Genomic DNA, 22,500 nt, shown 5'->3' with positions numbered 1-22,500 from the left:
TCTCCCTCTCCCTCTCCATCTCCATCTCCCTCTCCCTCTCCCTCTCCCTCTCCATCTCCATCTCCATCTCCATCTCCATCTCCTTTTCCATCTCCTTTTCCATCTCCATCTCCCTTTCCATCTCCTCCTCCATCTCCCTTTCCCTCTCCATCTCCATCTCCATCTCCATCTCCATCTCCCTCTCCATCTTCCTCTCCCTCTCCCTCTCCATCTCCCTCTCCATCTCCCTCTCCATCTCCATCTCCCTCTCCATCTCCTTCTCCATCTCCATCTTCATCTCCATTTCTCTCTCCATCTCCATCTCCTTTTCCATCTCCATCTCCCTCTCCATCTCCCTCTCCATCTCCCTCTCCATCTCCCTCTCCCTCTCCATCTCCATCACCATCTCCATCTCCTTCTCCATCTCCCTCCCCCTTTCCATCTCCATCTCCCTCTCCCATTCCATCTCCATTTCCATCTCCCTCTTCATCTCCCTCTCCCTCTCCCTTTCCCTTTCCCTTGCCCTTTCCCTCTCTCTTTCCATCTCCCTCTCCATCTCCCTCTCCATCTCCCTCTACCTTTCCCTCTCCCTCCCCCTCTCCCTTTCCCTCTCCCTCTCCCTCTCTCTCTCTCTCTATCTATCTATCTATCTATCTATCTATCTATCTATCTCTCTCTCTCTCTCTATCTATCTATCTATCTATCTATCTATCTATCTCTCTCTCTCTCTCTATATATATACGTATATATATATATATATATATATACATATATATATATATGTGTGTATATATATATATATACGTATATATATATATGTACATATACATATATATGTGTGTATATATATATATATATATATATATATATATATATATATATATAAATATGTATATATATATATATATATGTATATATATATATATATATATATATATATATATATATATATATATATCTTTCTCTTTTTCTTTCTCTCTTTTCCTGACTTCGTGTGAATGCGAAAAGAAAAGCAAATATTTATTTGAAAACAAGAAAGACATAAAACTCGAGATGGCCTGGTGCCCCTTCCGGCATGCGCGTTGGCACATAATGACGTCACCAAAGACGCGAGGAGGTAGCCAATCATAGCGTTTCTTTACTGACTCTCCACCAATCACAACGCGTTTTCAACCCTTTGTCTAGAACAATTTTTCATTAAGAAATGTTATTTGAACAAAATCTGTGAAGTGTATCATCGGTGAAGGTGTCAGATCCATACCATGTATGGTCAGTAATTAAATTCTGCTTCTTCTTCTGTTTCTTCTTCTGCTTATACTGCTTCTTCTCGAAAATTTGACTTGCCATGGCGAAGAACTTGCCGTTGAAGAACGCAAGGAAAATCAACGTTAAGGACCACGGGCACTAATTTGAAAGGAAAAGGTTTTTATCTTTAAGAGCGTAATTAACCTCGAAGGAGCTTGAGGGTCAGGTCAAACCAGTTCAAGTCCTGTCTGGTTGTATGAACGTGCTCATTAGACCTTTTACTTTATGTATCCTAACAACAAATACGCCCTCATTTATAAAACCCGACTTCGATATTCTTCAGAAAAATAGGGAAATAATAAAAAAATAAAATAAAGTAAAGGTTCTTTGATAAAGAGCAGTATACCCTAGGAAGACCATAGGTTTTTTTTATGAGAGTCGGGAGGGGGGTCTGTGCCAAGGGGGGAGGGCTCTGGGTGTCTGAGGGCTCTGGAGAGAATCTGAGGATTCTGCTGGAGGAGGAAGAGGAAGAGGAAGAGGAAGAGGAGGAGGAGAAGGAGGTGAAGGATAAAGTAGAGTAGAGACTGAGCAAGGTAAAGCAGCAGAGAGTGAGCATCAGGTGGGTTGAAAGCCATGCAGAGGAGGAGAAGGAGGAGGAAGTGGTTGAGGATGGTGAAGGGCAGGTGGAACTGGGAGGGGCAGGGCACATGTGGTCGGTCCTCTTTACTTGTTCTGAATTATTGACTGTTCAACGCAACGTCCAGTCCTAACGGACCACCGAACTCGATGCGTGTTAGTTGCCCTGGTTGCCTTCAGTGCCACTTGAGGCGGACAGAGGCGTCCACAGGTCTGGTAATGCCCGGGGCCAACTGCTTGATTGTATGCCCCAAAGATTCAAGCCTAAGGCCTAGCAATAGAAAATAACATGAGAAAGGAAGGTGTTTTGAATATGTAAACACAGATGAAACGTAAAATGAACACTTTATTCGATTTAGACATAAATCAACCATATTCATTAAGGTTTTTTTTTCCCAAATGATCCGACTAGATGCCCCCCTCCTTATGTAGGTTTGAGCCCTTTCCTTAGAATGGCTCAATTCATAGAATTTATAATATCTAATGCCAGACTAATTTATTTAGGTGGAGGTAGGAGGTATCAAGAGAGTTAAGGTTAACCCTGTCAGTATATCAACTCGCTAACGCCAGGTTTTATGCAGCTGAGGGTGGACCCAAATTCTAGAGGAGAGATCCACAAAACTGTAAAAAAAAATATTTAATTCTGGTGTACTCGTGTTGCTAAAGAGCGAGTGGGTAGTAGGATGTAAGGTACAATTTGTTTTAATTTGGTAGCATGTGTACCGTATATAGATAACTTAATGCTTGGTTGTGGAAATGGTAGTGGAATACGGTTCCTAATACTTAGCTTAGCTTGCTTAGTAGAATCTAGAGCAGGGGTTTCCAACCTGGGGTTCCTGGGACGGTTTACAGAAGTACTTGAATGACTAGCAAACGATTACTTGAACATTTAAATATGTAGATGGAAAACACCGTACATTGTTTTTTTATGTTAATGCTTAACTGATGAATAAAGTCATTACAATTTAAACCACTTGATATCCATTGTAGTACCATTGTATATTCAATTAGTCTTAATATATTACCATTCTATATTCTGTGTCACGTTAATGGGAGTACGGGTCGATGGTCTGATGACTCACGGGGTATGTAACGGGAAAAAGGTTGAGAACCCTTGATCTAGCTGGTCTTCCTCAAGCTATGATGGTCCATCGCCTCTACCATCACGGATATCTTTCTTCAGGAGGGTGATATGTTGTAGCACGAATTTGGAGGCTGCCCTGCAGTACGCTATGTAGCTAAGCATAGGGGGCTCATCAAGTAGTGTCCTTAGGTATTTGTCTAGTTCGTCTTTGAAGCTGATGTTGGAGCAACCTATGATATATCTGATGTGTTTTGGAAACCCATTATATAACATTGGGCTATTGTAGTTGAAACTGGTGGCAAGGGAAGTCTTGATTCTCTCTGGGGCTGTACGGAATGGTAAATGATCACTCGAATCAAATGGATAGTTAGGGAGATCTAGACAAACTAATGTAGTTGTTTTGGTAAACACTAGGTTTCGCTCGTTGGAGGTTTAGACAACAAAGAAATCTTCAAACACAGAATGTGAGGAACCTACGCCATAGGGCTCTGAGTACCTCCGTCTGAACCCGTCACCTTTGCCCTATTTGCTAGAAACCGGGGAGGAGTGCGGAATTCGAACCCACAACTAAGCGATTGCGAGATCAACACGTTTTAAATTACGCCACCAGCGCTACGATAACCTTATTATAGATAGCGAGGCACTGGATACAGAGGCGAGTTATAAATCTGAAGCCCAATATCGAAAGTAAATCACATGCAAACAATCTAAACGTTTGAGTTAGATATACGTCTTCATTATTTCAAGAAGAATCAGTGACGTCAGAAAGAAGAATATTTTTGCTCTAAAAACTAACCAAACCAGGAATAATGGTCTCAAGATGCAAAGGATTCAGCCTTGAAATAAGAAGGACCATTTTCGTTAACCGTGTAGTTACAGAATGGAATAAGCCTCCGGCTGGGGAACCAGAATGTAATACAACTCTGTTTTGAGATTCTATAGTGTTTGTCATTTCTTTTATTTTATTTTTCAAGTGATTGTTTGGGTGTCTGTTTACTTTCTTATTTCATTTTATTCTATTTTTATTTATTTTATCTTATTTTATTTTATCTTGTTACATTTTACTCTATTTTATTATGTTTTTTATCATTCTATTTTGTCTTGCTTTACTTCATTTTTCCCATTGTGTATATATGTATATATATATATATATATATATATATATATATATATATATATATATATATATATACATATATATATATATATATATATATATATATATATATATAAAAAAATTTTTTATCTTGTTTATATTTATTACCTTTGCTATCATTTCAAGTTTTTATGATATATACATTTTTTCTTGAATCTGACCTTGTTATTGACCGAAAGGTCACCTGTCAGTATATCTTGCCATTATAACCACAATGTAACCCGTTAGGATTCAGAACGAAACTGTAATCTTAAATTCATCTCCAAACTACCTACTGGTGAAACTCGAAGAGTTAGTTATTGTGCTGTAATGTTAATAGAAACCAGGTCTGACCACAGATAACTCCTTTTAAATGCCCTTAGTCCCGACTGCAAGAGACCGTAGGGCCTACATTAGGCAGTTCCATGTCTATTATCACCCTGGCATCCCCATCCATAAAGTTGTCTAACCTTATCATAAAACAATCGACAGTTTTAGCGCTCACTACATGGTTGCTAAGTTTATTCCATTCGTTAACCAACTATTGGTAAACCAGGTCTTGCCTATTTCCTTCTTAAATCAAAATTTGTCCAATATAAATCCATTACTACGAGTCTTGCCCTATTGTCTTAATATGATGACCTTGTTTGTGTCACACTTGTACTAATACCCATCAGATATGATAGAGGTATTCAAATTGGTCAAGGGCTTTAACGAGGGCAATGCAGGTAAAGTAATTTTATTAAGACAGTAAGGCAGGACTTGTAGTAATGGATACAAATTGGACAAATTTAGGTTTAATAAGGAAATAGGCAAGAAATGGTTTACCAACAGAGTGGTTAACTTTGTAACTATGTAGTAAGCGCTGAAAATATGAGATGTTTTAAAAGAAGATTAGATAACTTAATGGATAGGGATAATAGGGGGTAATAAACATGGAAGTGCTTAGTGTAGGATTTATGGTCTCTTGCAGCCTCTTTCATTCTTATATTCTTATGTTATCTAAAAGGTGGCGTCCGGGTTAGCTAAATACAGAAAGTCCACGAGAACTATTACATATTTTCATTTGTTTCTCTTCTTCTTCCAGGCCCACATCAACCCAATAATGAGAAATTCGCGGGGCCAGCTGCTGACTCCCTTGGATGCAGCTGTGGCCAGAGGTAACCGTGGCACAGCGAAATATCTGCAGCTGCACGGAGGAGTTCTAGCGTCGAAGCTGACCGACAAACATGCTCTGCAGAAGGCGATGCAGAGGTATGGCTCAGGCATTAAGGAGGATATTGTATGTATTCTGACCCAAAGTTTGACCTAAATGCCATCTTGTTTACTTATCCATCTGTGCTTGTGAGTCTGCCTGGTCTTTATATATCTTGACGGATAAAAAGTTCCTTTTGACAGCTTTCGACATATTTCTCTGAATATGTTAATTTCTTATTCCTATTGCATGGTTGAATTTGTTAGTTCTTTAACATAGAAAATTGGTCTTTTTTTTTTTTTTTTTTTTTTTTTTTTTTACTTTAGAGTTTTTTTTGTCTTTCAGAGCTCTGGAGGCCAACCGACACGATAGTACGGGAGCGACACCCAGTGACGTCACTCCAGACCCGGACGAACTCCTTAGTTCCTCCACCTCATCGGTGCTCAAGTCAAGTATGTCCACCATGACAGTCTCGCCTGTCAACCCGGAGGCGCAGACTGACACCTCCGATCTCAACCCAAAGGAACGACGACCCGTTCTCCGAGACGCACAAGTAAGTCGTAGGCCCGATTTCGAATGCCAAGTGTTAACAACCATTTTCTTTGTGTTTATTGAGTAGGCTTATAGGACAAACGGCTGTTTTTAATATTGCTGTAGCTAGTTATGGTGCCTAGTAAATTTTACGGCTTCTTAGGAATTTAAGGTCCCCGATGATGGACTCCTGAAAGTCCTAGGAAAGCTACCGGAAGGCCGTCGAATGCGTCTTTGCCCGTAAAGACAGACGGATTGACGACAAAAAACCAGAACGCATGTGTGTGTGTGTGTGTGTTTGTGTTTGTGGTGTGGAGTGAAGTGGTGATCTCACTCACGGCTTTCGTTGACCCTTCTGCACATTTGTACCATAGACGTGTTTCAAGTTTTTATGTTTGCGACACTCAAATTTTCCCTTTTTTTTTGAGTGCTAATTTACCCTCTCTCAGAAATCTTCACGAAATTTGTGATTGGATACAAGTGGTCTCTTGCGTCCACTCGCACTTAATCACCAAGTTACCTACAACGAGAACCTTAGCTCCGAAAAAGAGCGATACTTATGTGGTCTTTGGTCAAACTTTCCTTTCTAAGAACAAGACTTTATCCCACCATTTCCGTGAAAACCATTGAAACCCGTGAGGCATTATGTACAACAATGAGGTTACCCATCCCGCGTGCATATCTAGTGTGCTGAATTGTACTTCTGGAGTGGTGTGACGACCTACAGGTGTCATGTGACTTGAACCTGGTGAACAAGGATGTATACTTTGTGTGATGCAAATACTCATGTTATTAGACGTGCCCATGGTGCACATCTAACTGTACACAGAATGTACAGTAAAAGATACAGAATGTATAGTAAAAGATACACATCCATTGTACAGTCATTTATTTCAGATACAGAGCACTGAAATAACAAACACGTACACTCCTCTATAAGTGCACATGAAGTTTTTCCAGATTGTTGGAAGTAGATCTCGACTCTATGATGCCGATACAAGAACTCTCAAAGACACGAAAACACAACGATTTACCCAATACTTCTTAAATATGAAATTAAACACTTATCGTGACGCAAGAATGAAGATTAGTTCACCAATAGTTTATGGTATAATGCAGTTAAAAGACGTTGTAACACTATTTTTTATATGCAAAAAAAGTATTTGTACATATCTCAGGGCGATGATACGGATCGGTTACTGTTTGGGGCGCTTCTATGTCAGACCGTGACAAGAAGGCCGGTGGCGGCAGGCATTCATCTCTGTTCGAGATGCCAAAAAATTTAGGCTGTCAGAGGAAGTCTCCAGGAAGGTTTGAGTAGTCGCGGGTTCGTCTGTACATGAGTGTAAAAAAGAGGTGGTTATGGCTGAACCGGAGTGTTACTGAGAATGAGACAATCATCTCTTTCAAGCCGTGGCTGAAACCACGAAAGTTTGCGTGTTGAAGAATGAGCTGTTCGTCGTCACTGATCAAGCCAAGACGAGGGCTGCTGCAGAGGGTAGACTGTGGTATTAGCCAGCGGTAGTTTTTCTGTCCAGTGTGAGGCAGATTCATATTCAGGATCAGAGTCAGGCTAAGGCAATTGACTGTCTACTTATTTTGATGTGTCTTGTGTGTCCACAGGGGCTATTCAATGGAAGGAAAAGTACACAGGCTCTCGTGAATAGACCTTTGTGTGGTGTTTGTGGAGGTAATTGGAAATTTGCATGAAGGGAAAGAGTGAATAGATCAGCAAGTTGTCGAAGATGGGTAAGGAATATTGAAGGAAGTGATCGAGTGAATGCGGTTGAAATATCCAACTCATTGTATTAATGTGTTTTTGTTATGCGTATGTTTGCCGTCAAATAAAGATAGGTACAGAAATATCCGATTTTATTATACACTCCAAATAAATCTTCAGTGGGAGTTTTAGGAGTTTTATAAAAAAAAAAAAATTTAAGATTGAAAACGAAGTTCTACTCTGCTTATTAATCTACCAGGAGTAGAGTTCAGTGCATTTTAATCAATGTTTCTATAAAATGAGCAAGATGTGAAGCTAATCAATCTGCCCGTGATTGTTGAACGCTTATTGTATGTGAGCTAGTTTTCCAGTTCTGTCCTAGTGGAACAAGTTGTTAGTGTGCTCCCAAGCAACGAAGTACTCTGTTACGTGTGTGTGTGTGCGTGTGTGGGTGTGTGTGTGTGTGTGTGTGTGTGTGTGTGTGTGTGTGTGTGTGTGTGTGTGTGTGTGTGTGTGTGTGTGTGTGTGTGTGTGTGTGTGTGCGTGCGTGCGTGCGTGCTTACCTAGATGTATTTACCTAGTTGTATTTTACGGGAAGGGGAGCTATGCTCGTGGTGTCCCGTCTTCATATCTCGTTTTATCTAAACTGTTTTTGAATTCGTGTATCGTTTTTGCACACATCACATTTTCATCTAACTTGTTCCAAACGTCTATTATCCTGTGGGGAAAGCTGTTCTTTTTCAGGTCTCTTCTATAATTGTCTTTTTTTATCTTCTTTCCGTGTCCTCTTGTATCTCTACTATCCCATTTCATTAGATCCTCTCTATCAATAATTTCTATGCCTTTCATGATTCTATAAATAGTTATCAAGTCTCCTCTCTCTCTTCTTTGCTCTAATGTCTGTAGCTCAAGTTTTGCCAGTCTCTCCTTATATGATAGTTCTGAGAGCATTGGTGCCAATTTCGTAATTGCTCTTTGTATTCTTTCAAGTTTTGTTATACATTTTTTCGTACTTGGTGACCACGTCGTCGCTGCATACTCCAATCTTGGTCTTATCAAGTGATTCATTATTTCATTTCTTGTTACTTCTGTTTCTTTCATAGGGGGACTTTCTCCCCCAAATCGACATCTCTAAGTTGTATGTTCTCCCTCGTAAACACTAATTTAAGATGCTTGCTCATAGTTTCTGCCATTTCTATTTCCTCTGTGTATTACAAATCTATAAAATAGTTTTAGTTGATCTTTACATTTTTCTATGACATCCTTTTCGTATTTTCTCTTTTCTTCTCTGCATACTTGTACATATTCATTTCTATAACTAGTATATATTTTTCATTTTTCAGGTCTTTTGTCTTTCTTCCATTTTATCCAAGCTTTGTCCTTTTTGTCTTTTAAATCGGTGCATATTTATGTTGTATCAACACTTTACATGTAACTTTTCTTGTTTTTGTCTTGGAACATACTTTTCCACTCCTTTATAAATTTTTGTCAAAATATTCCATTTCTCTTCTATTGTTGTTTCCTCCTTGCGCATCCTTTCCCAGTCTGCTTTTTTTTAAATTCTCTTATTTTATCAAAATTTGTTTTTCTCGTTTAGTTCCAGTTCAACTAATATGTGGTCACTCTTACTTATAGCTGTCTTATATTCAATCTTGTCCACTATTTCAGGTTCTGATAAGATTATTAGGTCCAGTCTCAATTGTTCTTCCTCATTTCTATACCTAGTATTCTCTTGTATCCATTGTGTCATTGTATGTTCTATAATCATATCAAGTAGTACATTTCCCCATAGGTCGTCTCCACCTTTCATTGTCATCTCTTCCCGGCAGATTTCTTTGCAATTAAAGTCACCCATTATAACTATTCTTCCTCCATCTTCCATTATCTTATTTAGTGTTATCCTTGTGTTTTCTAACATATTTTTGTGTTCTCTCTCTTCCCACAAAGCCGTTTTAGGAGGCACATAATTTACCACAAACTTCCTGCTCTTCTTGTCCCTGTCCTCTATTTCCATCATAATCATCTCCACTCTATTCTTTCCATATGTAATATTCCTCACATTTATATCCTTCTTAGTCAGGAATATAACTCCACCACCTTTTTTTACTTCTCTGTTTTTAATCCAATAATTATATGTGCCATGTCCTACACTGTTGGGTGGTAGTGGACCTTTCAATTTTGTCTCTACAATTCCCATTCTGTTCGGTTCTTTTTCCTTCAGGTAATCATTCAGTTCATTCAAGCCTGTTATTACGCCATGTATATTTGTGAAAGACACTTTTAATTTTCTGTTACTTCCATCCTGTTTTCTGTTTCCCTTCCGTTTTTCTTTGCTATGAACCATTTTGTCACTTTCATATCAACTACTTTCCAATAGAATTTCTCTTTGACTCTGTTCTGTTCTCGTTTTTTCCTTAGCTTCTATTCTTTTTCTTTTCTCTTCCTATCTTTCCTCTTTATTCATCTCTCTTTTTATCCATGCCTGTTTATACTGATCACTTTTCGCTAGTTTCCCTGTTTTTGATAAGACATTCTCTGCTGTTGTTTGTGATATGAATTTGACCTTAATTGGTTTGGTCTTGTCTATATTGCATTTTCCCAATTTATATATTCTTCAATTTTTTCCCCTATTTCTTGTTCACCTTCTTGAACTATTTTGATACCTTGTTTATTTTTTTTCTCCTTCTTTACACTTTACTCTTGTAGTCCTATTTGGATTATGTTTCTCTTCCATTCCTAATATAATTATACATTTCTTTTTATCTGCTAAGTCTTTTACTATATTCTCCTTCTCTCTCATCACTTTAATAAATGTGTCCTTAGTTTGTTCATTCATCTGTTGTTTCACTATATCTCTAAATTCAGTTTTGTTATTCTCTTGGACTTTTTTCCAACCACTTACCTCTTTTGCTATGGACTCTATTCTCTTTATTATTCCTCTTTAATTCCTCATTCTCATCCTTTACTTCTCTTAACTGTCTTTTTAATTCTTCTATTTCTTTATTTAGGTTTTGGTTCTCCTTCTTTAGTTCTTCCGGTTATTAACTTTTTGTGTAACTAGTGTTAGTTGGCTAAACCTAACCTCCCATGCTTCGTTCATTTTTTTAGTTTCTCCTCTAGACTTACTAGTCGGGGGAGGTTGTCATCTCCTCCCTCATTAAATCCATAGAAGTAATTATCTCCTCTTTCCATTGAGCTGCTATTATCTATATTTCTACTTTTAATACCTCTGCTCACCTGTTCGACCTCGTCTGTGTCATCTGCACACCTTTTGTTGACACCCCTTCTGACGTCCAAGGCCCGTTCCTCCCCTTCCTCATTTTCTTCCATTTTCCTCAATAATGCCTCCCCTTCTCCTTTTTCTTCACCTGCCCACTACACCACGAGCTTTCCCCTTCCCTACTAATACAACACAGGTACTCCCTCGTCGCTGAAATCCACGAAAATTGCGTTTTTTCCGGAGTTCCAATCTTCGCTGTCAATCCGACGTGTGTGTGTGTGTGTGTGTGTGTGTGTGTGTGTGTGTGTGTGTGTGTGTGTGTGTGTGTGTGTGTGTGTGTGTGTGTGTGTGCGTGCGCGCGCGCGCGCGTGTGTGTGTGTGTGTGTGTGTGTGTGTGTGTGTGTGTGTGTGTGTGTGTGTGTGTGTGTGTGTGTGTGTGTGTGTGTGTGTGTGTGTGTGTGTGTGTGTGTGTGTGTGTGTGTGTGTGTGTGTGTGCGTGCGTACGTGTGTGTTTGTTGATTTGTCCTTCTGTTAATTATATTGTCGTGTCCACATGTTGACAACCGTGATCCATGTTTTGCATGTTCTATCATATAGTGTTGAGTTGATTGACTGCATGTTGAGTTTAGTGTGTAGCCTGTACATTATTTAGTTTTCTGTATATTGTATTTATAATCCAGTGTCTTTGGTCTGTATGCTTTGTAGTTACTGCATGGGATATTCCTGTAGTGTTCAGTGATATCTTATCAGTATCTTATCAGGATACATCAGTACGATACCCACGGATACTTGATGAAGAGTTCTTTTCTATTTCCCGTTCTTCCAGTAGTTCTAAAGATGTTGGGAGACTGTTCAGATTTTCTTGAGGATCTCATTCTTTGTTGATGTGGACAGCCCCACCCGTGATTGTAATGCACCAAGCAGCTTACCTTTGAAGCTATACTTATATAGGTCTCCATCTTAATCTTCGTTTACTTCTGAATTCGTTGTTCTTGTACGGATCGCTAACATTGTTTCTGGTTTGTCTGGTGTTGTAATAATAGGAGTTACATTACCGGCGTAGAAAATGTATTCTTCATTCCGGACTGGTTCTGAAATGTCTGATGTATATAGATTATATGCAGATACACACAAGAGAAGACCAAACGCGCATTTCAAAAACATCAGGAATCACCTTCAAAATCTAGGGTCTTCAGTAGCCTCGCAAGAGAAGATACCAAATCAAATTGATAAGTATTTCAACATGAAGATGAAAAGTAACTCTAGTTTGCATAAGTTCTGTTCTGAAAATCTTTCGCTGAATATTCCGGGAAAAGTCACAATTGTAGGTTTGGTCACTTCTCTTGTGCATATCCTTATATAGTTTCGGGCTTAAACATAACTTCCGATGGTATTCAATTCAAGACAAAGGCCGCTGGTTTCCATCCATAACCTCGGGGTCTCCTTTACATATCCGTGAAACAGATCAAGGACCTCGACGGCGAACCAATCAGGGGTGAGTAAGTGAAAACCTTCAACCAATCATACGCCAGTTCTCGACACTGGTAAATCGAAAACTGGGCAGTTGACTTGTGACCTTACCCCGAGAAGGGTGGTCGGGATAACTTCATTGGCTTATAATGGCATTGTGGAGTTCTGAGACAATGACAGATTTAATCATGCGAGAGATGGCTCCGTGGGCGACCACACCAGCTTCAAGTCTGCAAGACAACGGAGCAAAAGATCGTGGTATCCTTTTGAGGATAAAAATCCTGAAAACACACTTGAAATTATACTAAGCATTTATCTAACTGGGTATATTAATATATAATTGAAAAAATATCACGCAATTAGAAGAAATACAAAGGTTTATTAGCTCCTTGAGGTGCGAAAAGAAAACGTCTGAAACATTGTGTATCAACTCCATTGCTTCCAGAGTACCACTTAACTGAATACAATTGACAGGCGTCAGCTAGAAGAAAGCAATATATACCCCACTATATGGAAAGGGCTAATCAAGAAAACTAATACCTTATAACCGAAGGGACACCACACTGCTGAAGAGAATGAAATATATATATATATATATATATATATATATATATATATATATATATATATATATATATATATATATATATAATTTTCTCTCTATAGGGATGAGATTACAACAGCCTTCTCCGTATATGAGACAAGAAATGTATACATTTATACATTCAGTTACACCCTGGATTAAGAAAAGAATACTAGTTACACAGTACTAAATGCCCTTTATTCAGGGACATTATAAGATGATTTTTCAGGTTATTGATACTGACATAAAAGAAGAATAAATTTAAAAAAAATGACTATGCAAAGATGAAGGAGAAACTAAATGATCATTCTTTACAAGTGCACAAAGGATGCACGCTGACCGAGCGGGTTAGGGTGTCGCTATTTGAGACGGAAGTCGAGGTGACGGCAGCTTGAACCTTGCCGCCAGCGAGTTGGACCAAGGGCATGGTTCATTAAACACCATATCAACAAGTCCTCTGTATGGGGAACCGCCCTAGCCTCCTGACAGGTATAAACAATCAGGACGCGAAGACACATTTGAAAACTTTAGAAATAAAATAAGACAAAAAGAACAATGGATCTTTTTTTTTTCAGGTCAGATAGTTGAGACCAAAACCACAAAAGGATTCAATGAAACATATTAAAGACAAACAACAAAAAAGTATAGAAGGAAATAATTATTATGACAGGAACACCCATCAGTACACAACCACAGTCTCACAAACATGTAGACGTACGCTGTAGCAAACTAAATATATATATTAACATAGTGTACGTGTCCAGTTAGACGTAATCCTGTTAAGGGGATAGGACATGTCCATGGCATTTAGAAAGGTCAAACAAAACTTAATATTACTTTTTAGTTTAATCAATGATAGTATATAGAGATGGGACGTCATGAAATTTGCTGTACTTTTAGCCTTAGCGAGGCGCGCGCGCACACACACACACAGACACACACACACACACACACACACACACACACACACACACACACACACGTACAACGCGTTTATGTAATATATGTATATATCTTACACATTCCTGTGTAACAGCCTATACCATTACACCACTCGTCAGGGCGTGCATAAGACACATGACACTGACATGTGGCAGGTAATGGAAGCCTCATCACGGCAAGATGCATACGAATGTGCATTCAGGTGTCCTGTCGGTAGCTTTACACACTCCCGGCAAGCTCTGGCATGCATGCGGGAATGTAGGTAACCCTCCCGAAGGAGTTACGAAGGGCGTGGGGGGTGATGCACGCTTCTAGACGCTTGTCACACTCTCCTCCTCCACAAGCGCTTCCTTAAGAGAGAGGAAGGAATTAGGACGGTGAAGGACTCCATGACATCTAAGCTTCCTAGATAGCCCAGTTGTCCCCTTAGGGTGAGGCGGAAGTCTTATGGCTGGAATATACACATTGGTGGGAAGAGAAAGACCCTCTTCCATTCACCTTTCGAAATGGGTTGGTAATCTTGCTCATTACCCTTCTAGATACAGCGACACGGTTAATCCAAGATGTTTTTCTTGAAGTTTCTATGTTGGAAGAAATCTTAGGCAGTAACCAATTAGGATCTGTACACACCGATATCAACCGAGAAAAGCCTGTGTTGTAACTACTAAAGTGTAGAGCCGCATACATACGGACGGGTTGCGCCTTCGGATGTTATTGGTTCCTTCGGACAGAATCGCCACTTTTGGTTGATGTTAACACCTTCCTTCTCGGGAACACAGGACAGATGAGCATCATATGAGGCAAACTGTCCGCGTGCATGCGGCGGCCACACAGAAGTGACGAGCAGACCTATTAGCTGATTTAGAGCGAAAAGGAAAGGCACATTCCTTCCCGGTCATAATTCTCTAGCAGACAGACTCATCGACTTTTCCTTAATTCTTCAAACCATATCCACATCAAGTTGTCTTTTGTCAGTCGTGTTTTCAGTCTTCTCACATCGGGTTCTACTAAGTAAAAAGCGTTTATCTCTAAACTCTTTTTCTCAAATTTTGTAACCCCGTAAAGAAAACTGAAAATGCCTGCGTCGTAGCTAAAGAAGAGCCACTTAAGACAAAGCTACGCGAGGAGAAGTTTATACGTAAATGTACGTGTCTGTCTGCACGGGAAGGTATTACATAGTTCGTGCCCAGAGCTCAACTCATTTTGTTACTTTGTGTCAGTGTCCCAACCCTGTAGTGATTTGACATCTGTTTTTATTTCCCTACCAAAGTAGATCATTTTATTAATACATTTCAGCCAACTTCTGACACTCCTCCCATTAATGTGAGTAAAGGGTACTTCCGCCATAACCATGTCACAAAATTGGTAGGTGTTCTCCTTTGCCACTCTCACTTCAGCATCCTCAAAACACTACCCCAATAGTAAAAAAAAATCCTTCTGGTTAACAAATAACAGCTTAGAGAGACTTTTCTACGAATAGTCGTCATTCCCATAAACCCTTGTTTGAAATGTAGACCTGTTTCCCACGTACACATTTAGACTTTTCAGTTCATTTTTGACGAGGCCCTTCCCTTCATCTCTCACTGAGCTCATCCACCACATTTTTTTTTCCACCCGCTCCCTCGCCTGCCTACCCACTGCCGATCGACCCCTTGCATCCTTAGACTTTTACATCGGAGCTCAATTTACAAGAGATCCTGGAACAGGAGGAAGCCAGAGCGCAGATGGAACAAGACTTGGAGGAACCTTCTCGAGGAGAAGAACCACTCCAAAAGGTAGCAGAGGAGGACGAGGGAGAGGAAGTCAAAGGGGGAAAGAAAGAGGAGGAAGAAAGCGAAGGCGAGGAGGAAACGGAAGACGAAGAGAGTGGAGGAAAGACGCGGAGGAAGTCGGACATCCGGAGCGCAGTCGAGAAGGAAAGACAGACCGAGAGGAAAGCGATGGAGGAAAACGAGCATGAAAATAGCAGCTCTTTGGAAGGGGAAGGAACTGAGGGTACAGACGATAAAGAAACTCAAGGGAGTAATGGTGACAGTCATGGAGAGGGTGAAGTGATAGAGAAGGAAAAGAACGGGGAAGTGGAGAAGGAGGGGGAGAAGGAGGGGGAGAAGGAGGGGGAGAAGGCAGAAGATGGAAACAGCGAAGAAGAGAATACAGTGGTTGAGAACAAGAGAAGCGAAAGGGGGGGCAACGAGACGGAGGAGGAAGTCGAGGAGAAAGAACTCGAGGACAAGACAGGAACGGAGTCTTCAGAGTCATCAAAAGAGACCGACGAAGTTGTTGGAAATAGCAAAGATGGGGAAAATGGGGACGAAAACCCAGAAGAAAATGAAGAGGAAGAAAATGAGGAGGGAGAAGCTGAAGACCAAAATGAAGAAGAAGAAAAAGTAGATGATGGAGTCAGGGGAGGAAAGAAAAAAGGTGCAAAATTGAAGAAAAAATCAAAGTCGGTATCTTCTAATGAAAATTCTAAGGAGGATGGTGAAGAAGAAGACCATCACGGTAATGACACAACTGGAGCTGAAAGTGGCAGTGATAAAGTTGACGATAACGAGTCTGAAGGTATAGAAGAAAATGAAAGTGGAGACGATTCGAACGGGACTGGGGACACTAGTTCAGCCAAAAATGGTGCAGAACTTCTTCACGTTTCAAAATCAACTGAAGAAGACGATACTATCAAAGATCAGGACAAGAAAAAGGGTGTAATCAACAAAAATAAAAAGTCTTCAAAATCTTCATCTGAAGAAATGTCTTCCCCAAACAAAAGTCAGAGTATCTCCAAGAAGTCTTTGAAATCCCCAAGGGGACGAAAGACTTCAACTAAAATGAACAAGTCCGCAGAAAGTCGAAGCAGATCCCCCCGAAAGTCATCAACAACAGCAAAGAGCAATTCGGGAGATCACGGAAAGGCTACAAAGAAGCCAGTAAAAGCCTCACCCTCCGACGAAGAAGATGAATCGTCTGCGGAAAAGGAAGAACATTCTGACGAAGAAGAGCAAGCTACACCAAGGAGAACCAAAAGAAACACGAAATCCAAACGATCCTCTGGGAGAGAGGATGTCGAAGAAAACCAAGGAAGCGAGGACGAGGTGAACGATAGATACAGTGATGGGGAAAGGGAAACTTCCTCGCGACGTAGATCGAGAAGGAAAATTTCTTTTGAAGACGAAATAGCGGCATCACATAAAGACGAGCGCTTAGATAGAGACACCGAGAACGACGAAGAGAGTGAGGATGGCGCCAATTCTGGACATGACTCTGAAGGCAAGGAAGGGAAGGGTGGTCGTACATCGGGGGGAAGGGTAATGCGACACAGGAGAATGAAAAGCAACGAGAAGAGTGGGGCATATGGACATAAAGAACACAATAGCAAATCTAAAGAAGAAAAGACGCCACCGGAGAGTGAGGGGGAGGATGTGGTGGTCGTGGGAGGGAGACTGGGTCCTGAGGGTCAAGGGGCGAGGAGGAAAAGTGGCGGCACAGGCAAGTCCTCCTCCGGCACACGTGGGCCTCAGAACAAAAAGAGTCCACTGCAGAAGAGGAAGAAAGAATCGAAGCCAATGAAAAAGCATGGCGGTGACAAAAGCGTAAATGTTAACGTAACTTCCAAGAAGTATATGGGGAAAGGGACAAAACCTCTCATTGACGTGAATGACGGAAATTTCGTAAATAACCAAAAGAAGCCAGAGTGGAAAGAACGCCCTCGGGAGGACACTCCTGATGGGGCGGAGACTACCTCGAAGTCCAGCAAGCGACGTGGTAGAAACAGAACCGGCAAAGTGGGAGAGGAGGAGGAGGAGGAGGAGGTGGTGGGCGAGTCCTTCAACTCGTCCGACGAGAGGACCCACGTGATGAAGCTAAACAGCCGAGACTTCCTGACGGTGCAGCAGGACGGTGCTGTCCCCAGTGCCTCCTCGATGGCATCCAGCACCTACGGCAGGGACACGAGCGACTCTGGCTTCAAGGTATAGTTAAACCATCATCATCTCCTTCTTCTGGAAAAGAGAGAAGGACCTCTTTCTCAGATCACTCACTGTAACTCGTTAAAAAAATAAAAATGTCCAGTTCGGTTTGATCATGATCTGGCTGCCCCACACTAGGATCTCCTCCATGTCTCAGATAACTATTCTGCATGACGAGGCTAAGCCGCATGCTGGTGTTGTGACGTCCTGTACCGTAGACCCAAGTTCATTGTACACCCATCGCACGCCCTTCCTTTCCTTTCCCCACCCAGCGCACTTTCGATTAGCACATAAGGCATAAAAGCCTCCCATGCTACTACTGTATAACTCATTACAATAATTGTCTTCTTCTTCTTTTTCTTCTTTCCCTTTTTTCCAACCTCGCGGTACAGGAGTCTGGCTACAGCGACACCATGCTTGTGGACCATGACTCGGATGTCGAGGGTCCAACCGACCACGAACGCCATACAGATGAAGACGGTGATGATGATGACGAGGACACTGTGTCCAGCAGCAAAACCAGAGTTCGGAGAAAAAGGAGAACGAAGGAAAAGGACCCCAACGCCGTTGGTAGGGGTGCGTCAACGGCGCACGAAGAGAGACGAGATGGAGACGGGGCTGAAGAAGCCGAAGAAGAGGAGGACTACACGGGAGATCGGCAGGCAGGGGTAGGTGAATTTCATGTGGATGCAGGCTGCAAAGAAGTAGTCACGGTTTTCCTTAACCCTCTCTGCACTGGAAAAATAATTGTAGAATCCCTAGTTTCCAGATGATTTTGCAAGTCTCTTAGTAATAGATGAAACATTTCACACCATTTTGATTGAAGAGTTCTGCCTAAGGGACTCGAAGCCTCGTCAGTGTGGCACTGTACCATCTTGAGCCGGGGAAGCTACCGAATGTGTCATGGGGTGGATGTACAAAAGAGACCGCTCAGTCTTGTACGTCCACACCGTAGCACAGTTGATAGTTCAAGATGGTAGAGTGCCGCACTGCCAAAGACTTGAATCCCGTAGGCAGAAATATTTAAACATACTGCCAATACGAGTATATGTACGAGTATTTCATGCAATGTTAACGGAGAACACTTAAAAAAGAAGCTTTCCTGACTAGCATTGTAAGCACCTTTCCGCACAGGAAAACTATGAGATCACTGTATGTTTTTATTTACTTCTACTGAAAGATTTGTTTTATGTGAGTAGTTGTTTCACAAGTTAAGGTGTTGCTCAATGACTTTAAGATTTTGGATTTCTGAAACCAAAACATTCTAAGCAAAACAGACCCTTTCTGTCTTCTAAGTCATTGACCTTGCCTTAAAAAACCACTGGTGTTTCACGGTAAAGGATGATCGTAGTCATCACAAAAAATTCTCCACTTATAAATGTCACTAATTTCTGCTTTCTCTATCTATCTATTTCTCTCTCTCCATCTATCTATCTCTATCTCTATATCTCTCTCTATCTCTATCTCTATCTCTATCTCTATCTCTATCTCTATCTCTATCTCTCTCTTTCACTTGTTTCCTTACACATTACCATCCCCGTTGACAGGGGGAACGTCTACTCAGGAGACGACGAGGCGAGCGACGCAGACTGGGCCGCAAGCCTACTGACAGCAGCACAAACGGCAATGGGGAGGGGCCTGAGGAGGACTACGACGAGGAGGGAAACGAAGAGGAGGACGAGGAAGAGGACGAGGACGAGGAGAGCAGCGAGAGACGGGGTGTTCATTCAGAAGACGAAAGCAATTCCCACAATACAGAAGAAGGAGAAGGTGGTGGACATAGAAAAGCTGGCATGCGTCGGGGGAGGATCAAGTCGGGGGCTATGAGCGGCGGACCTATGAAGGTAGGTCTCCTGACCAACGCGGACCACCAAAAACAGAGAAAACGAAGGGTCTTGAACCCCATAGGTGCCTGCATGTGTAGGTTTTGCCGTTTATGTGTACTGATTTTTCGAAGTTATACGTAACTATTGTTTCACTAAAGTTGTCAAGGTAACTACTTTTATACACTTTGAAGTCTCCTGTACTGTAGTGCCTGGATGTACACGGAATTGATTACGTTGGTAGTTAAAAGGATTTGAGTACTAATGTTACTAAACTAACAGCATGGATAACCTAATATTGAATGGCCATAAATCACACGTTTGAATTTCCAACCCAAAATCCACACGAAATAAATTTATGAATTTTAGATAAATATTTGTATAAAAATTTCACAATGTTTGCATGTCTTTAGTAAAAATTCAGACCAGACCTATTAATTACCTGGGTAAATGCATGTATGGCAATAAAATTACCATGGAAAGGTGTAGATGACTGTTTTGCAATTAGGATATGTACTTGTACTGTAACTAACTGTACCTTTAAAGCAATGATGACTTCTAAGTTTTTTTCAAAGCTTGTTACCCAATTTAATATGTCATATCACATTAATTACGTTATACCTATTCAAAACATAATGCCAGTATTGATATATACGGCTAGATTAGAATACTAGATGTTGTATTGTCTTTGAACATTTCATATTTCTACTGACTATTGTCTAACTCAAGGACATTACCATCAGGCAATGGGATGAATGGAGGGAAATACTTGCGTCTTGATGACGAATTCTTGGCTTTGTGATTGAAAGTGCCAGCCTTTGCATTTTACCCCAGTACCCCCATCCCTTCCCCCCCAAAAAAAAATATATATTTATATACAACTCCAAGAAGTAATTTACACCTAGTTTGAGAGTCACTGCCTTACAGGTATAAATGCATGGAGGTATAATGGCAAAGTGTGTAGGACAGAGGCAATGCATGAAGGGAAAGAGATAAAGCATGTGGGACAATCAAAGCATGTAATAAACTAAATCTTGATCCCATTTCCAAACGCTAAAGATATCATAAAGACATATTCATTCCATTAGATGAAGTACTCTGGCGTCACCGAGCCGAAAGATTGGAAAGCATCTGTTAGTCTTGGGTGTAGGACAAATGCTGTCCATCTGTCAGGGCGTTCATTAATCTCTAAGGGACCACAGATAATCACAATTGAGGCCACGGCCCGAGTACGCGCGGTACTTAGTGTTGAAATGGTCTTCTCCAAAAGGCTAAAAAACACCAAATCATAAATCTGGTATACGTGACGAAAGCCAGGTTGATTCCCTCCTTGTGCTGCAGATATTCCGAAGACGAGAGCGCCTCTTCAGGAGATCACGAATCCCGGTAAGCTTCGCGGGGAGGGCGGGTGAAGCAGTTGACGGGACCGACTTGCCTCTTCTATACAGCTGGGTTCTGAAGTTTGCCAACACTTTTGTAGTATACCTATCTCCTAGCTGATGGCACCATAGGATGCTGTCTACATATTTCGTGTTCTGTTACAACACTAATACCAGATATAGGTTCGCCATATTCAGGAGTATAAACAAAAAATATGGAAATAATTCAAAAAAGAGCCTTGAGAACAATAATAGGTTTCATCCAAATCACACCCATTAACAGTTTGTATATATTAAGCAGAGGAAAATGATAGAAACACAACTCCAGAATTCTCAAATCCTCATTTTCGTTTCACTTTACACAACCAAAACCCGCATAAGCAAACAAAAATATCGCCTCATAGCATTATACTCACAAACGTACAGGCACTTACCTCCGATCCCTTAAATACAATTCGGCTAAAACATGTAGATTACTAGACAAAATTTAAACGAAATCAAACAACCCAATGATAAACAATATTCTAAACATAAATCTGAAAAAAACATTTGATAATATAATTATCTTTGCCCCCTCTCAGGACACGATTCAGAACTGGAAAACATACACGATAGAATTCTCTCCAGATACCACATGACCCAATTGTTCACATCATAATCACAATAAACGAACGTATCCTCCACTGCCTCGTTTATACAGAGAAAGCGATAATTGTTGCCAGTTCTCCTGTAGGCCGTTGCTATTAGTTGCGGAGAATCTAAGGTATTAATATTTGTGATATAAAATAATAGTTGCCGACAGAACAGTCTGAGCAGACACACTGCGAGGATGAAACCTTGATTAAAAATACAACGTTTTCATTTGTACTTGAAACAGATTCAACAATTGAAACGTTGTAATCTTAATAAAGTTTTCGTCCTCGCATGGTTTCTGCTCTGACCCTTGATATTTGTAACACAAGGATGACGGCTTCTTCGACCAACAGTAAGAGATACTGGAAAGGTTTCGTTGAAGCTACAAATCAAAATATATGTTTTACAGACCTTGTTACATACTCTGGCTATTCACTAAAGCTGTTTCACCATCGTGGACAAAGAAATGCATAAAAAGAAGGCGTCAGAAATGGCGTGGAAGCGGATCGACACTCGACCAGAAAACAAACACATCCCAACTCTATCAAACGCTACGCTCCATCTTTTCACGATTGTTTGTGTATCATTGTATATACATTGGCTCCAGCTCCAGGCCCTTGCTTCTTCCTTATCCACCAACAATTGGGCTCCCCTTTTCTTCTTGCCTGCTTCCCTTTGTTTTACTTTTTTTTTCTTCTTCTTCCTTTGTGTTGTAAGGTGTTTCTTGTTTGTATTTTTTCTTCTCAGAAGCCACCGCTTTCCTGTGCATGACCATTTGCATTTATTCTTTTCTTCCAGTGTTTGCTACAGATGTTGTTTCGTGTTCTCAATACGAATGACAGACAACCCATTTTGTTCGCAATTTTCATAAATCTAAAAATTCATGAACTATTTTAAAAATAGAAAAATATTAACACTAATACTAGCACTCATACTAACACTAACACTAACTTTAAACAATGA

At 40.7% G+C, this 22,500-nt stretch overlaps 1 protein-coding gene across 1 annotated transcript in view; it reads left to right on the top strand.

Annotated features, from left to right (window-relative positions):
• Nucleotides 1-22,500, top strand: part of LOC143032614 (uncharacterized) — a 164,457-nt gene that overhangs the window by 128,528 nt on the left and 13,429 nt on the right. Inside the window, exons 11-19 of the mRNA XM_076197487.1 lie at nt 5,167-5,333; nt 5,620-5,827; nt 5,969-6,045; nt 12,109-12,240; nt 13,835-13,998; nt 14,280-14,392; nt 15,405-17,705; nt 18,095-18,370; nt 19,250-19,546. Coding sequence (XP_076053602.1) covers nt 5,167-5,333; nt 5,620-5,827; nt 5,969-6,045; nt 12,109-12,240; nt 13,835-13,998; nt 14,280-14,392; nt 15,405-17,705; nt 18,095-18,370; nt 19,250-19,546 — 3,735 coding nt within the window. The remainder of the gene's footprint in view (nt 1-5,166; nt 5,334-5,619; nt 5,828-5,968; nt 6,046-12,108; nt 12,241-13,834; nt 13,999-14,279; nt 14,393-15,404; nt 17,706-18,094; nt 18,371-19,249; nt 19,547-22,500) is intronic.

The sequence above is a fragment of the Oratosquilla oratoria genome, chromosome 14 (assembly GCF_046742065.1).
Source record: "Oratosquilla oratoria isolate Oo_2021 chromosome 14, ASM4674206v1, whole genome shotgun sequence".
NCBI lineage: Eukaryota > Metazoa > Arthropoda > Malacostraca > Stomatopoda > Squillidae > Oratosquilla > Oratosquilla oratoria.
Note: the sequence above shows the minus strand (reverse complement) of the source record. Positions and strands in the feature narration are given on the sequence as shown.